The sequence below is a fragment of the Sturnus vulgaris genome, chromosome 7, assembly GCF_052056855.1.
Source record: "Sturnus vulgaris isolate bStuVul1 chromosome 7, bStuVul1.hap1, whole genome shotgun sequence".
NCBI classification, from domain to species: domain Eukaryota; kingdom Metazoa; phylum Chordata; class Aves; order Passeriformes; family Sturnidae; genus Sturnus; species Sturnus vulgaris.
In genome coordinates, this window is record NC_142249.1 from 14,752,297 (window position 1) to 14,768,819 (window position 16,523).

Here is a 16,523-nt window from a genome sequence, read left to right on the forward strand (position 1 = left end):
GTTATTACTTGTGCCTGTGTTCAAAAAAAAGTGCAATCAGTTGTCCATTCAAACTGCTATTGTGTAACAGAGTTGACAACTACTGCAAAACAACTGAAGTTGATAATCTCAAAATTTTGTTTCCTTAGATATTTTCAGATATCTGATAACCAAGGCTACAGATATGACACTTCTAAACTTTCTGTTAAGCCATTATTTTTCACAAAAACAGTAAGTAGGAAGTATGATGAGAATTCTGTCACATTCAAATAAAATTGTCCAGAAACTAGAAATTATTGACAGGAATGACGGGTTGACTGCACAGATCTTTGCTCCCAAAAGGATTAAGCCAATAAAAACAATAACCAGAAAAATCCAGACTTAATTCTGAGTACTAAAGCAGCTCCAGCTTTTGCGTGACAGGTATAATGCCAGCTGTTTAACAGGTATGAGGACAGAAGAATTTTCTTCTGGAAAACAATATTTAGTTAATGACTATTGAAAAAGCATTTTATTACCTCAATAAACCCCTAAAGGCAGCTTTAATTAGCAGCCTAGCAATGTTAAGTCTATCACATTATACTACAAGGTCCTTAATAAGTGCTAAGTATTTAGGCTTATAGGCAGCGACCAAAGAAGTGTCTGTACAGAGTTTTACACAAAGGAAGGTGCTGCCCTTCATGTGCTCCACTGGTGAAGACCGGGAAATACATCTCACTACAAAATGAATCCATTTGTGTAAAACTCTCCAAACATTCCTAAATCACAACAATACAACAGTTACATAGCTTTCCTTATGACCTACTTTCCCTTAACTCAGGGCTTGTTGCAGTCAGTAGATTAAGCCTGCAGAGACTCAAGATGAAGGGAATTGGATACTTGCTCAGTGTAACTATCCAAAAAGAGACTGGAATGCTTCAGGATGGCCAAGCTCCTGGCTTCTTTTACTCCATGAAGAAAGCTACTTAAAGAAGCTCCATGTTGACCAATGAGATAGCACAGCTTGCTGAACCTGCTTGCCATTTCCTGCAGCAACTGGATTGCATTTGCATTGCCCAAATTATCTGTAACAGACCAGAAAGCAATTCAGCTTACCTTATGAAAGAGCAGCACCCTTTAACAGAGACAATCTCAACACGGTGCTGTTTAGATGTTTTATCAGCAGCACTTTCACCTCATGATTACATTATCCAGAATCGGAACTTCAACAGTTTTAGACTAAATACACCTCAAATAATAAAGATACTTCAGGTGAAACCATCAGGAAAGTGCAAATATTAACAGAATGCACACTGTCAAATTGCAACTGTCTTTCACCTCTTCATCCAAACAGGGGAGAAAGCAAGACCTTAGTTTTACCTCGAAAATACATTATTACTTTTAAATTTTGCATAACAGAAATTTGTTATGGAAACAATATCAAGGAAAATATTAAAAGAAAGTCTTACCTAAACCTAAAAGAGGTCTAAGAACCTGAGATTTGATTTCACTCAGTTTGAAATAAAACCTTCTCTCAGTAGCAGCCAACTCATGCAAACTGGCAATATATCCCATTACGTTTTTGTCTACTAAGGCCAGACAGTTGTCACCACCAGCTATAACATTGCTTATGTACCCTATCTGAAAGATGAAAAAGAGAAAAGAAAAAACAGCAGCTTTAATGTTTTAATTTTACACTCCAATTTAAAAATAAGAGTAATGCAAATAAAGCATATTTTGAAGAGCACTAAGTGATAGTAAGCATTAATTACCTTCAGTGACAAACAACCCATTCAATACGGCTTAATACAAAGATGACAACAATGACAAATTTATAGCCACTGCTCTTCATTCTCCTGACTCTGACAGAGCCAAAAGACAATAAATAGACCACCTTTTAAAGGGGCTCATACAATCATTCCATATTTAAGAGATAGTGACCTTAGGTTCAGTCACTTTAGAACTGCAATATGCTTTTATCAACAACGTTATCAAATAGCATCATTATATCATACATTTCTCCTATTAAATATGAAGAGAGAAGAACAAACCTTTATTAGAACTATGACTGTTCTCTGGACAGGTCCTTTCAGGACCTGGAATATGTGAATTTATTGATAAAAGTCCAGTTTATTTATACTGCAATATTACTAACAGTAGTACTTGCTTTCCACAGTAGTTCAAAGCAAAATTCTTCTCTAAGGTGAGCACAAGTGCTGTTCTGCTGTTCAATTTAGGGAAATAGCAGATATCCAGAGGAGCTAAGGCAGAGACATTCTCTACCCTCACAACTTCCTTTTTGTTACCATAAACTCATGTTGGTCTGAATCCATACACAACTTGGAAGAGGGTGTGCAGTCACAGTTCACACCCCTAGCTCATGCCAACCTCAAAGCACGTATAAGACTCAGCTTCATGAAAAAAAATTGTGTAGGGGCAGCTCCTGTCTCCCATTAACATCAAATGCTTATTTTTGCTCGGATCCCCCTTTGCACTCATGTGAAAGGGAGGGGTAGGGAAGGAGATGGTGCAGAACTCAGAGATCTTCTGCCCAGTCACAAACAAGAGGCAGAATATTGGAATGGAGTACCAGAACAGAGCAGCCAGTGGCCTCAGTCAGCTGAGAGACAAGGAAGTGAAGAGCAATAGCAGTTACGACTGAATGCTAAGACTGGTGAAACAGAGCACAATGTGCTCTTTTGAGTGCATTTCTGCAGCATGCACAGATAGAAGGAAATGGATTAAACACACTGGAAGCACCTCCTTGTCCCTCAAACAAAAGGGAAGGCCAAGAAACAGGCAGGGGAGAGAACAATACTAACTCAGCCTCCTCTCTGCCCTCCATCCAACATGCTCCTCATTTGACCACTAGCAACCAACCATGTGTCTTGACATCCTTAAAGCTCATCGAGCCACCAGCACTGTGCTGTTTCCTAAGAGCACCAGTATGATCTGTACTGACTTAAAGGAAATAACACTCACCTTACTACAAGCTATTAACAAAACTGGATTCTTTGTACAGCTATTTTCATTCAAATTGTTTTCTGTTGATGTCTCCTGGCCACAGTAATATAAGCCAGGTTGGAAGTCTTTCTCATCTGCTAGGAAGAGAGAATAATCTAGTCCTGCTGCTGTAGTCCAAATACCATCACCACACACCTAAAATGCAGGAGGAAGAAAGACAATAAAAATCATCACCCAAAGCTGGAAGGAGAGAAAAGTACATAACTCTTCTAGTCATACATGTACATAACACACCTGCCAAGATAAACCATTGCAATAACCAGTCAATTTTTCAATTTCAGTATCTCATAACAAATAAACTCCTTGCACATACACTGAAAACACTTTACAGTTTTCTTTCTAATGGCTGATTTTTTTGGCTTTCAGTTACAAATCAGTCTTAATTTTAAATGGGCATCAAGTGAACTTGATTAAAGTTGGAACACTATTCTCCCCTCTACATTTAACTGGGAAATCTATATAAACTTGGGAAACAGTTAATCTGCTGTACATTAATTAGCATAAGGCATAAGCAAGAAAATTGTGCAGCTAGTTTTCCATTAAGATGATAACCAGAAAACATGGGAAAGGCTGTGGTCTAACCCAAAAATTTTTATTTTGCTATTCACTCAATGTGGTGAAAAGTTCAAAACAAAGAGAAAACCCACTGCCAAAACTCTGGAAAAACAGAAATGAACAACAAATGTGGCTGTGGTCCAGGCACAAAACAAGCTAAAAACACTAGAAACAATTGTTTAGAATAAGAACAGAGTTCTGAACTATTTAGACGTTTCAACACTGCAACATCCAGATCAGAGAAACCAAACATAAAGTCAAAGTGAAATCTGATAGGAAGATACAACATTTCTCAGTTCTAGAACTTCATCATGGTCAAAACCCAGCAGAAGTCTGTGTAAATGATTTCTTGGGTAGATTTTGACACACTCATCTAAAGATCATTTCACCACATAAGCCAAAGAAAATCAAGGGTTCTGTTATTAAACAGCACCTAGATCCAAGAACAGAAAATTCTAAGAAATTACTCTGTGTTTTGTAAGAAGAGACCCTGAACTGGAAGAAGAAAACCACAGAAAACGAAGTACCTTTGTGAGACGAGGGACAGTTGTAGGGGAGTTCAAGTGACCAAGCTGGCCAGAGATATTACTGCCCCAGGAATATACCTGCAAGAAGCAGTGGTGAAATCAGAATGTACATTTACATACATGGAAACATACTGAACTGTGGTAGTACAATACATCAAGTGTGCAAACATTTAACTCAAGGCTATAGGATTCATGTACCAAGAAGTACTTCAGTAATTTTCACTGCCTTCCTACGTTCTCAGATTGTCTTCTCACATTCAGAAACAGAATGCAGCAAATCAAGTCACAGCACTCTTTAAACATAATGTTGATGGTACATGCAGAACTTGAGAAGAAATAGAATTTAGATCCCACACTACTTCCATGCTGCCTCCCGCAAAAGGGAACAAAAGTTTAGAAGCAAAAGAAACTAAAAACTAGAAAAGACCAGACATGGTAATTGTGTCAGAGATAAACAGTAAATGGTAACAATCACTTCTACCTGGGATTTGGCAGTGAGTGCTAAGGAATGATGGCCACCAGCAGAGAGGTGAATCACTTCCTTACCATCAAGGCTTTTCACACACAGTGGCTGAAGTCTGTCAATCCCCAGAACCCATAAGGTAAGGGAAGAGGAATACAAGTGAGAAAAAGAAAAAAATATTATTGGAGGTACTGTCAATGCAAAAACACTCAAGGTTTTATTTTCTTGCCCAAAACAAATTAGAGACCAAAGATATATGGAACCTTCTGGCAATAAACCAGCTTAGTCAAAATGGTCAGAAAGGGAAAAGTTGATGATAGACCTCATCCCAATTTGGGCAAAGTCCAAATATCACCAAATCTGTTACTGATTACAAAGGGAAAAGTCATAATTCATTGATGCTTGGTAACAATGCAGCATAAAACGTTACTTGGAGAAACATAGGTCGCAACACTTAAAATAACAAGAACACAATGCACAGCAGATGTTTAAATTTGAGAAGCTGAGATAGTTCAAGACTCAAAATTTTCTAGCAATCTAGTGAATAAAAGAAAACATTTATCAATGAAATCTCACCTTGGCAGAACATCACCATGCCCTAGCTGTCCTTCCTTGCCCTTCCCCCAGGTCCACACCTCTGTTCTTAGAGAGGGCAAAAGAGCATCAGCTTCACCACTGTAGGTTGGAGTCAGAGCCACAGTCCTCATTTTTGCCCGTCCTACCTTCCTTAAGAGCCTTGGGGAAACTGAGCAGAGGCCAAGAATTAGAAAAAATACTGATCATTTTGGTGAATGTATCACTCAGATTGTGTGTTACACAGTAACAGCACTACTTAATAGCAAGTGATCAACTTCTTAAAGCAGTTTTAATTCAAGCCTGAGAACAAAGGTTGATAGGTAAGACAATAGGTTATGAATACAAAGAAGTAACATAGGTGCTAAAGCCAGACAAATGTCAAGTAGTTTTTACCAGTTGCTAAAAAGGATAGCAGACATCTGAGAACCATGCAGTTTATAATGAAGCAAGTGAATCAAAACAAACTATACATTAAAGTGGTTTGGAAGAAAACATATCCTTGCAGTGAACAGAAGACTTCAATACTTCCTAAAACTCCCCTCAAATCCAAGATCAATATAGAACTAAACCATATACACATTCAGAGCAATTAGCAACACTAAAATCTGTGAGGGAAGAAGGTCGTTAACTCTGAAGTTAGCAGTGGAAACTGGAATACTGAGCTGGCTCAAAACCAGCTCAGTGCAGTGCAGATTACAGACCACACAGATTTTTATCTGCTGCAAAACCAACATGAAAGATACCTCAGCATCATTTGGCAATATGACTCCTCCAACGTGCTCAGTTTACCTTAATTTAACAAGGCAGACCATTTGCAAACCCACTGGCTCTGGTTTTCTTTGCATGCAGTATCTGCTAGTCTTCACTCTCCACTGCTTTCAAGTCCTAAGATATCGTTTAGAATTCATACACACCTTTGAGAGATCATTAGATTTGTGTTTAATAAATTTGTGGTTTTTTTCACTTACAAACCCCCACATTATTCCAAGTTTTCCAGTGTTTTGTCTCCAACATGCTTGTTTACCTTGTGACAACAGGCCAGGCAGGGAAAGCCTTCGACTCCCTCCTTCAGATTCCTCTTCCCTAATATCTACTAAACTGGAACTCTTCTTCCCCTGCATGGATTCCAGCCTGACCTGCTCTTCTCGGCTGTCCTTCAGAGCTTCGGGCCCTGGGGACTTGCTGCCCGACTGAGACCCTGGCTCACTCGAAGATGTGCCATAGAAGTTCATGACTTTCTTCAGGGACAGGGCTCCAGCCTCGTAGGTGGCAGCGACTCTCACCCCAACTGCTGAGGCACACGAGGCCACCAGGCTGTTCAGGGTGGATGTGCTGCTACCTGGAGGGCCAGGGATACAAGCACTGAGCTGTTCCTCTTGAGATGGCTAAAACCAAAGGGAAATTGGAAACTGTCAGAGCAGACAGCACAGAACAGTAGATGATGATAAACATTCACTATTCAAACCATGGGTTGGACTGAACACCATATAATGTTTATTACAAATGTTTACTGTAAATTATAGATGCATTTTAACCGTATAGAAGCATAAAACCCATAGATAACTTATATTAAGCGTATATCTATTGCTGAGAATAATTTTAAAGGTAGCACCAAACATTTCTAAATGGACGGGCTTTGTCTGTTGCACTTGTTTTGTAGCTCATCCATATGAGACTGTAAGTCTGAGGTTTTCAAATACCAACAAAAAAAGGATCTTTGCAAACAAATATAAAAAGGGATATAATTTTAAGCTTATTACCAACTTCTTGCCACCAGTGAAAGTGCATCAGTGAGCATGTTCTATTTTCAGAGAGACAAGTTCTCTCTTCAATATGGTAAAAGGTAAACAGCAATTCATGGATTCATTTTGCAAGGCCTATCTTAAAACCAGTCTGGGCTGTGTCCCCTTACACCACTGTTGTATCCATATCAAGCTGGGTCAATAATCATCAAGTCACACGAAGGACAAACTGAAGGCAATTATTAGTCCTAGCACACCATTTCCTGTAATAGCAATCAGCTGACCCACCAAATAAGAAACAATGCCCAAAATGATCTCTGATAAATAGTTTGAATATTTAAGACAAAGACAGCAAAGTCTCATTTTCCCATCTAATACACAGTGGAAAATGGTATTACTACAAGTATTACAATTATAACAGCTCATTTTATTCAAAATAAAAACAATATTTGACTTCTTTAAGCTTCTTTAAAGCTTGGGTTAAAGGGCTGGGATTGGTTCTATTTACTTCATCCTATTTCTAAAAGGCATACCTAGCAATACAGGAAAGAAAACTTCATTTGTGTAGGAAAGCAAAGAAAAATGAAGGATTTTATTAATGCTGAAACACTACATTAGACCTCATCTCTGCTCTTCACATATGCATCAATTACGGAAGATTCAGTGAATCAGTTTCAGTCTTGATTCCTGAAACTGTGCAAGGAAAACAGTGCTCTGGAAATATGCCAGGAACAAGGAATTGAGAAAGGGAGCCTGAAACTACATGTTTCAGTCATTTCCCAATCTGGTGCTCTTGCAAGAGTCTGAGGAGCCCACAACTGCTACAATGCATTTGTAATATCAAAAAGCAAAAGAAAGAGCAAATGTATTTATACAACGTTCATTTCTCTAAAGTAAGTTTTCCTCTGAGTAAGAAAGCATAACTTGCTGAACTACCAAGTGACTGGCCAGATTTTAAAACTACGGGGGTTTTGTTGCCATCAGAGGCAGTAACAAAAATCGACTATTTTTTAGGTATTGTGGAATTTATTTCTCAGAAGCACTGTGGAGAATGTCTTACTGCAACTATTAAAAAATAGACAAATTTATGTCTGCACAACACTTTAAAATGACAGAAGAAATTTTCAGAATTCCACTGTCAGTTTTGCAAATTAGGCCACAGAGCAGCAGGGCTCCTCACAGGCCAGTAGTTTGGTAAGGACTGCCAGACTGCACTGAAAGATTCTGGATTAGTTTTCTGTCTAGTAATATAAACCAGAAAAGAGTATTTTGTCAGCTCTTGAACAAACACAAACAGCTCTTGAAGCATCATGTCAAGCATTTTCTGAAGCTTACTAAGAGATGAGTACTTGTCTGTTGTTTGTTTGATGCCACAGCATCAAAACAGTGTTGAATCATTTTCCACACCACACAGAGTAGTACTTACACATCTCCCATCTCTTTTTTTGAGTTTATGCCACCCCTACATTATTAGCACTAGCACTTTTCGTCAAACCTTTTAGCAATCTGCAATCCACAATTTTCAACTGATTGAGAAATTAGATGGATTTGTGACGGAATTGTTCCAGGTACAGAAATTAAACCTTTACTTAAAGACAAATCAGATGAGTACCAGTAAGATTCATGGTTTCTTACTGCCCCACACAAATGGACACCCATCAGGAGACAGAGCATTGCCTTACACGGCTCTGGGACTGCAGACCATGACAAGGAGAGACTACAGCACTGTCAAGGCTGCTCACAATGAAGGCAATTGAACAGCAATGGAGGACAAAAAAATCTTCCACTTTGAAGCTGAGAATCATCAGTGAAAAAAACACTTGGAAACTACAAAAACACCATAGCTATATTAAAGTAAGTTTATAATTTGTAACAAGAATAATGTTGTCACATATGCAAGAGAAGTTATAGCAAACTATGAGCTAGTGATTAGGTACCAACCTGTTCAGGCTCTGTACAGATGTTTTTACTCAGGCTCTCACTTAATGAGTTATCTGACAAACCAATTAAGTACTCTTTCACTTCTTTTTTGTCTGAGAAGAGAGTATTTCCCGAACTAGAAATTGCACTATCTTCTGGTCCATCACTGCTGGAAAGGCCACTTGGTCCATCAGATTCCAAACCAACAAGACTACTTTGTTCCACAAGTGGTTTCTGACAGTCTTCACTTTGGCCAGCTGTCACACTTTTGCCCTCGGGGGTGTCTGATGAGGGACAGAAGACATGGTTTTCTGGCTGGTTATCAGACAGTGCCACACCCAGTGGGCAGCAGTGGCTATCTGAAATGATTACGTGGTCTTCCTTGTCTGTCATGGTAATGAGAGGCTGACTGCAGTGATTGCATCTCTCTGGGAAAGGCTTCATTTCCTGCACAGGGAGACATTGTACCAGAGCCAGGCTGTGGTAGGCTCCACAAGCGATCTGGAGCACAACACGTCCTGCCAGGTGCTCTACCTTCTGCGGCTTTGTCACGGGGAAAGTTGTTGTGATGAGACCGAGCTGGCAGCCACTCCCCCAGGCCCATATCTCCCTGCTCAGCGACAGTGCCAGCGTGTGCTCCTCTCCACATGCCAGTTGCAAAATCCGTACTGATAAGAGAGGGCTGGTTTCAGAATCACAGATACTGACGAGCTGGGGCTCTGGCACACACGGCTGGTTAGCAACGGCACACTGGCCAGCAGAATTGTCCCCCCACATATACACCACACCACTCTCCGTCACCACTCCATTATGGAAGCTGCCGGCTGCCACTGTAATAATACGATGTCCAAGCAAAGTCTTTTCTAAGGTAGGACTGTTAGCACATTCCTCAGGTCCTGATCTCCAGGGCAGCTTTCCAAAACTGTAGACCTCTCCACCTGGGAGGGGGGGGAAAAAAACCCCAAATCTTAGCATGAATACAAAACCAATTGGTAAATCAAAGCAAAACTATGAATACTGCTTCAGACAAACAGATATGAATTCCTAACTTACCCCAGGCTCAGCGAAACTACTGATGTTATTGATGTGAGAAGGCTGCTGGCTGCTCTCTGCAATTGCTGCTGTTAAGTTCTACACCTCACATAAATGTCACTCTGTGCATGTATGTACTGCTAAAGTAAGTAATGCTTTTCTGCTAGAAGTTCTATTATACTCAGGTCAAGTGAGTTAAGTGTATTTGTTGGTCCTTTCTAATTTAAGAACACATTAAGGGCATACGAATGTGTATGAAGAGCACAAAGTACAGTCTTCACCTTTCTAAACACAGATCTGGTATCACTTCTAAAAGAAAAAAACTTGACAATAACTGAAGATCGTTATTGCCCCAGATTGTTCCAATTAAAGTGTTTCTTACCTTCTGTTAGAAGTAACCCATGGTGGATTCCAAGGGCTGCCTGTAACACTGTCTTTCCACTGAGGCCTGGAAGCCTTTCTGGAGTTACAGAGCAGGAACCAGCCTTCCAAACATAGACCAGGCCTCTCTCTTTGGCTCCTTCTGCCTCTTCTGAGCTACAAAGATTGGATGAAATCGGAACACAATCAGGATGAAGTTTTCCATGGTTCAGTAATACCTAAGTAGGAAAGGCTTAGTAGTTCAGACGTTAGTTTTACTTTCAAGGCAACACATTTTAATTACTATTATCAAATTGTAAAGTAAATGCTATTTAAATGAAAAGGCAAGTGTCTTCTGTTGCTTTTTTCACATTTGTACTTCACCGTGTACCAAGTGCTCCTGTTAACAATGTGCTTAAAACATTACACCTGTAAGAGCTCATCCTTTACACACTTTCATTTCTATCTCTAGGGATAGATGAGGTTTTGTTTGGTTTTTTTTTTTCCTTTTTTGCAAATTCTTAACGAGTATATCATATTCAAAGGAGCCAGTTATTCAAATCAATTGAACCATGATTAAAAAAAATCCTGAAATAGTGTGCGAGTATCAGAGCTTGCAGAAGTGACTGGAACTATCCAAAACTGGTTTAATGCTTCAACACACTGTGGTTTGAATGCTCCATCAGCAACTTCTCTAACTCAGCACAAAGAAATTCCTCGGAATTTTGACAAGCCTACAGTTCTAACAATTTGCAGAATCCCTTGTTTCAAATACAAAAAGCTACATTAAGCATCAATACAGACTGGCTTAAAATAACACTAGACTTAAAGTTAAATTAAGAGTCATGTTTAAATTTCCTTAGAACTTTATATAGACTAGACTGTTATCTACTCAGAAAGAAAAAAATAGGTTTAGCTGCTTATTTGACAACAGCCAAGTCACTCACTCCCTGCATAAATCAGTTCTTGCAGCTTGACATGAACTTGCAAAATTAAATATTTTAAGACTGCAAGAAAAGCTTTGATAGAACTACAGTCTTTGTCCAGAAGAAAAGGCACAAGAAATAAAATGTACTCCAAACCTGTACCAACCCCCCAAAAAAAGCTATTGTGATACATCACATTGCAGGCAAACTCGTGCAAGTAGGCCTATTCCTGCAGATTATGGATTTGTTAAATTGTATTTTCTTAACTGTGGTGCACAGGATGAACATCTTTACACAATCTGCCTCTGAGACATTCCAGTTAAGAACAGTTAAGAAATCCAATTATCTCTCTTAGCTCCTGGGCCCATCCCAAATATCTTTATTTTTCTACAAAACAGAAAGAAAACAAAAAGGAAAAAAAATTTAAAAGGTGACAGTCTAGAACTCTTCTAAAATTCAAGTAAATAATTTATTCCATAAAGTAAACACAGATTTAAAATGCAAATTCCACCCTGCACTTCAAATACAAAAAACTTGTGCTTAGAATAGAAGTAAAGTAAAAAGGAACCAATCAAGTAATATATACGCAAAGAAAAAAAAGGCTTAAAAATTTAATATCAGTATAAGGATATTTCACCTAAGATTAAAACACAGATTTTACACAGATGTGCAAAGCACTCCAAAGAACACAAAATTATAATATTGAGAATTTTCATCAACATACTGTAAATCGAATCAGTTCAACGCCTGATATTTGCACTTTTATCCATTTAAGAGGTATTCAGAAAACAATGTAAAACAAATTTGGACATTCACATAACAGAATTTGTGATGAAAACATCTGACCTCTATCAAGCATCTCAGTGCAAGAAAAGCCTACTGCAGGGCTACTGATCCAGAATCAAAATTCACAGCTGCAGGTACCAGACTGGATTTTCTGTTCACTTGGGAATGTTACTTTCAAGTCTGTAGCCTGTGACTATGGCTCCAGAAATTACAATGATCAGCTTAAAGAAGTTGCTGTTGTAGCAACTTTAGTGTTCCAGCCACAACTGAAGCTGAAGCTAATTTAATAAGTCTTCCATTTAGTGTAAGTTTTAAGACAAGTTACATAAAGAGTATGCTGATATCACTTAATTTTCCAGGATGATCATGAGCTGGCCTATTTCAGGGAGCCTCTGTGGTTTCACCTAGCTGCTCATTCTCACCTTCTTTCCTGTGAGTCCATCTGTCAGTGGCAGCACTCCATCACCACCAAATTGTTCCTCTTTCAAAAGGAACAATATAATTTTCACAAACTGAAAAACATAAAACCAGCTATTTAATCACAAATAACATGAAACAATAACAATAACAAAGCTCAAAAAACCCCCAAAGGTTTAGCTCCTGCATTCAATAAACACTTCCACACTGCTAGGATGGTTCAAGTATTTATATTTAGTTCACTCACACTGAGTTGGCAGACAGAAGTGAAACAGCCAGACTTGTCCTAACTACTCAGCTCACAATGGGTCTATTGTAAGGATAGAATGAACAAAACCTCGTTCAAAGGCAGAAATTTACATCAATCTCTCTATACAATTCTCATTATACCACTCAAGAAACACCAAATTGTTTCATTTTTAGTCATAAGACAGAATTCAATACTCAGCTAAATTTAAGGCGAACAGATTTGCACGAGGAGAAAACGATCAGTAGCTGAATTTGTAACTTCATTCCTGAACCAAAGCACACATCACCATTAGAAGGTGCAATTCTGCCTGGGTAGAAATGCAGAAAGCAGAGTTCAAAACACTTCTTCATGCAAACTGGCAGCAGAGTGCCTATGGAGATAAAAGACAACCACGGAAGGCAAGGGGAAAGGGGTGGCTGCTCCAGCTACAGTTTCATCCTCTCAGATTTTGAATGTTGCAAGTTCACCCTCACACCTTCCCATCCTCATGAAGATACGCTTTTCTTGGAATAAAACAAAGCTACAGTTAATCTTTGTTTCTTATGATGTTTGGCTTTTTTTTTTTTTTTTTTTTTTTTAGTATTAAAAGAACTGTGATTTCTCTAGATCTCCTGCCTTACTATATGAAGTATTACAAGTTTTAGTTACATTAATGCACGTGTACAATCATTAATTCAAAGTTTCACATATAAATGCTTTAGAGCTGCTGTTTATTACAGTTGCTGTCTAATAGCCACTGTAACAAAATCAGAAAATAAATTAGTCAGTATAAATCTTAAGACTCAGAATAACTAGTCTGAAGCTTTTGCATACAGAAAACAGAAATAAATATGGCCAGTCATGAATACCAGAGACAAAATATATTCAGACCTGTAACTCTTATACAGAAATTTCAATGCACACTTGGAAACAGTAATCATCATGTTGATAAATAATTAAAATAACTAACAAAACCTCCAACACTTTCACTGGAGTGCTCTGAATAACGAAGTACCAAGGAGACCTTCACATATAGAAACAATACAGCATACAAACAATTCCAGTCTTTAAGATACGGGACCCTAAAAAGAGTGATTTTGGCTTCAGAGCTGGCAACGAACAGACCTCAAAAAGATAAACATTTGATAAGAGGGTATTGTGGTAAGACATATGTACCCTGCCTAAGAAAACCCCCAAAACCAGAGCATACTTTCTAGGAACACAATGACACACTTGTCACCAGAAAGATACAGCTTTCAAGACAGCCTCTCCTTCCTCAACTACAAAAAAAAAAAAAAAACAAAAAAATATACCCACTTACAAATGTAAAAGTTAACTTTTAAAATATTAACAAAGGAAGTCTCACAAATGTAAGGGAACTGTCATGCAATGCTTCAGAAGCAGAGGTGTTGATGAAACATCAAAGGAAAATGGAAGTGTGTTTTTGGAACCATAACTTCCTGATGTGTTCTTGCTCAGCAAGTACATTTAGGGTTTTCTTTAGCCTACTCAAAACCACCTAACCCTATAATTCATTCTCTTGAAAATGCTGGCATCTCTCCTTGGTGAAGGACTCTAGCTTCAAATAAAAAGACTCAGTAGATCACAGAATCAAAGAGATGAACACTTTGATAGAGTAATTGAAGTATCAACAAATATACCATTTACATAGCATATAGTTATTTGAGGTTAAAGAACGGAGACTTAAAATTCTTGACTTCTAGAATTTAAGGACTTTTTAAAGTCCTTTTAAGAATATTTTTTTAAGGACTCAAGAATTTTTTTCATTTTCATGAGCCTCAGCTGCAAAAAAAAAAATATTGCAATTGTCATAAAACCTTCTGATAGTAACAAAGCAGAGTTAAAGACAGGCATTTGATTAGCTGTTTTGCAAGATCTCCCTTTAAGGCCAAATTGAAAAACTATTTACATCATTACTAAGTAAGAAAGCTGCAACAGTGGTGAACTAGAAACTAAGAGCATAACATGATAGCAGTGATAGATTATCTTTTCTTTATAGAAGCTCACACTTAGGGTTGCATTACCAAGCATTTATGCATATAAGGGAAATCAAGAGTCAAAGTGTTTTCTGTCCACACATGAGACACATCTTTAAGACATTTTGAAATCACTTTCAAGTTCAATTCAAGTTTTCATTCACTCCTCGGACAGGACATTATTCCCATTTCACAGTTAATGCAAAATACAAGTTGCATTGCCACAGCTACAAAGTAAAATAATTGTAACAAAATGTTTCTTCCTCCCAACAGAAACATGTAATTTTCCTTGCTCATTCTCACATTACATTATTTCCTTTGCACTATGATTGTTATCAGTTTAGCATTCATGGAGATGCACATCCAGGCACAAAACAACACTCCTGCATGGAAGCTCAGTGTGATACCAGCACCTTCACTGCTCTGCCCATACTTTTACCATCTACATTTTTCTTTCAACGCTGCAAGTGGAAAGCAAGGAGTGCCAATTATGAAATGGGTTTGTGCTACAGACAGATGGTCACTGGCATGACACTGATGTCATACTCTCCACTTACAAAGTTAAAGGCTAATTCTCCAGAAACCAAATGCTACCACACCGTAACAACTGCCATGGCTGGGAATGACGTGGAGCAAACTCCACTCTCATTATCATGGATCTTTTTTTTTTTTGCTGACCATTTTTAAGCAAACACCACAGGTATGAAGGTAACCTTACATTCAGTGCTGAACAGCAACAGCTGCTATGCCCCTGACTTTGAGAAACACTAGAACTCCCATGACTCTCATGTGCTTATTTACCTGCTATGTCAATAAACACTGCAAATATTTCTACAGCTCTCACACATGTTTACTTATGTATTTCCAAACACACTTTTAATAAATTTGTTGCATCGCATTTAGAAATAACTTGCAGGACCACGACTGCCTATTTGTTGTACAGAATTACCTACTCAGGTTCTGAATACGTGATCTCCAAGCTTCCTCATTCAAAACAGAGTTGTCAACATCATTTACTGTTGCCAACTGTGGCTTACATACAATGTATGACCAGTTAAAGGAGCCCGTGTGTTTTGGTGAGCACTAACCACTGCTTTTAACATTGTGTGCTTAAGATCTGCTCAGAACAAAACAAAACAACTGGCTACTGAAAGATGGTAGCGATCCTTTTGGATGAGGGCACAAAGCTTTTAATGCAGTTCCAGCGAACGCAGGATGGTAGCAAAATACAGCAGTAAAGAAGTCAGGAAAAAAAGAACAACACAGCTGAAAATTATCTGCTACAGCATGCAATTAAAAATTTGAAAATTACTACACTCATAAAAGGCTCAAAAAATTCTGAATGTCCTTCTACCTCTTTTTCTTTTGAAATTACACCTTAATTCGCACATTCTCATGTGCTTCCCCTTCTGAAGACAGTTCACTCTGCAGAAACTCAAAGTGGTAAGGACAGCTAGTTTACATACACTGCTGCCCGACAACAGCAGTGATTAACTACAGATCATCTACGACCACTCCGGCTGCTCCCCGGTGCCTCACCAAAATATTTTCGCTCTGGAAGAGGAGGCCTGTGACAGCGACAGCACACTATGTCACCTGCACAGGATACTGCAGCCACAGCAGTACCATCACTCAACACACTCCAAAAGCTGAACTGCATTTACCCATGAGCAAGCAAGTCGCGCAAAGGGACAAGACATTTAAATGCAAGCGTAAGGAGATGAAAGGCATGTCAGTCACAGTGCGGGGATCTCTTTCCACCGAGAGGGAGGAGACCGTTCAGACCCTACAGAAATACACCTCGATATCTCTGCTGTGCCAGCCCATCACAGCGCGGTGAGAGTTGGACACCCAGGGTCCGCCAGAGCTGCTCTTGAGCCTCTCCCCGAGTCCCCGGGGGCAGCCGGGGTGGGCGCAGGGCCTGTCCGCTGTCCCCGCTGTCCCCGCTGTCCCCGGTGCCGCCCGGCGCGCGGCTCCCCCTTCCCGCGCGCACCCCGCGCGCAGCCCCGCG

At 39.1% G+C, this 16,523-nt stretch overlaps 1 protein-coding gene across 2 annotated transcripts in view; it reads right to left on the bottom strand.

The window, feature by feature from the left end:
* The window catches only part of ALS2 (alsin Rho guanine nucleotide exchange factor ALS2), a 36,481-nt gene that overhangs the window by 19,902 nt on the left and 56 nt on the right, over positions 1-16,523 (bottom strand). For both annotated transcript variants that reach the window (XM_088167856.1, XM_014879442.2), the window contains exons 2-11: positions 12,292-12,381; positions 10,180-10,334; positions 8,787-9,703; positions 6,128-6,488; positions 5,104-5,272; positions 4,546-4,642; positions 4,065-4,142; positions 2,941-3,117; positions 1,428-1,599; positions 863-1,043 (exon numbers count right to left, since the gene is read on the bottom strand). In XM_088167856.1, the coding sequence (XP_088023982.1) occupies positions 863-1,043; positions 1,428-1,599; positions 2,941-3,117; positions 4,065-4,142; positions 4,546-4,642; positions 5,104-5,272; positions 6,128-6,488; positions 8,787-9,703; positions 10,180-10,334; positions 12,292-12,311 (2,327 nt within the window). In that variant the 5' untranslated portion in view covers positions 12,312-12,381. The remainder of the gene's footprint in view (positions 1-862; positions 1,044-1,427; positions 1,600-2,940; positions 3,118-4,064; positions 4,143-4,545; positions 4,643-5,103; positions 5,273-6,127; positions 6,489-8,786; positions 9,704-10,179; positions 10,335-12,291; positions 12,382-16,523) is intronic.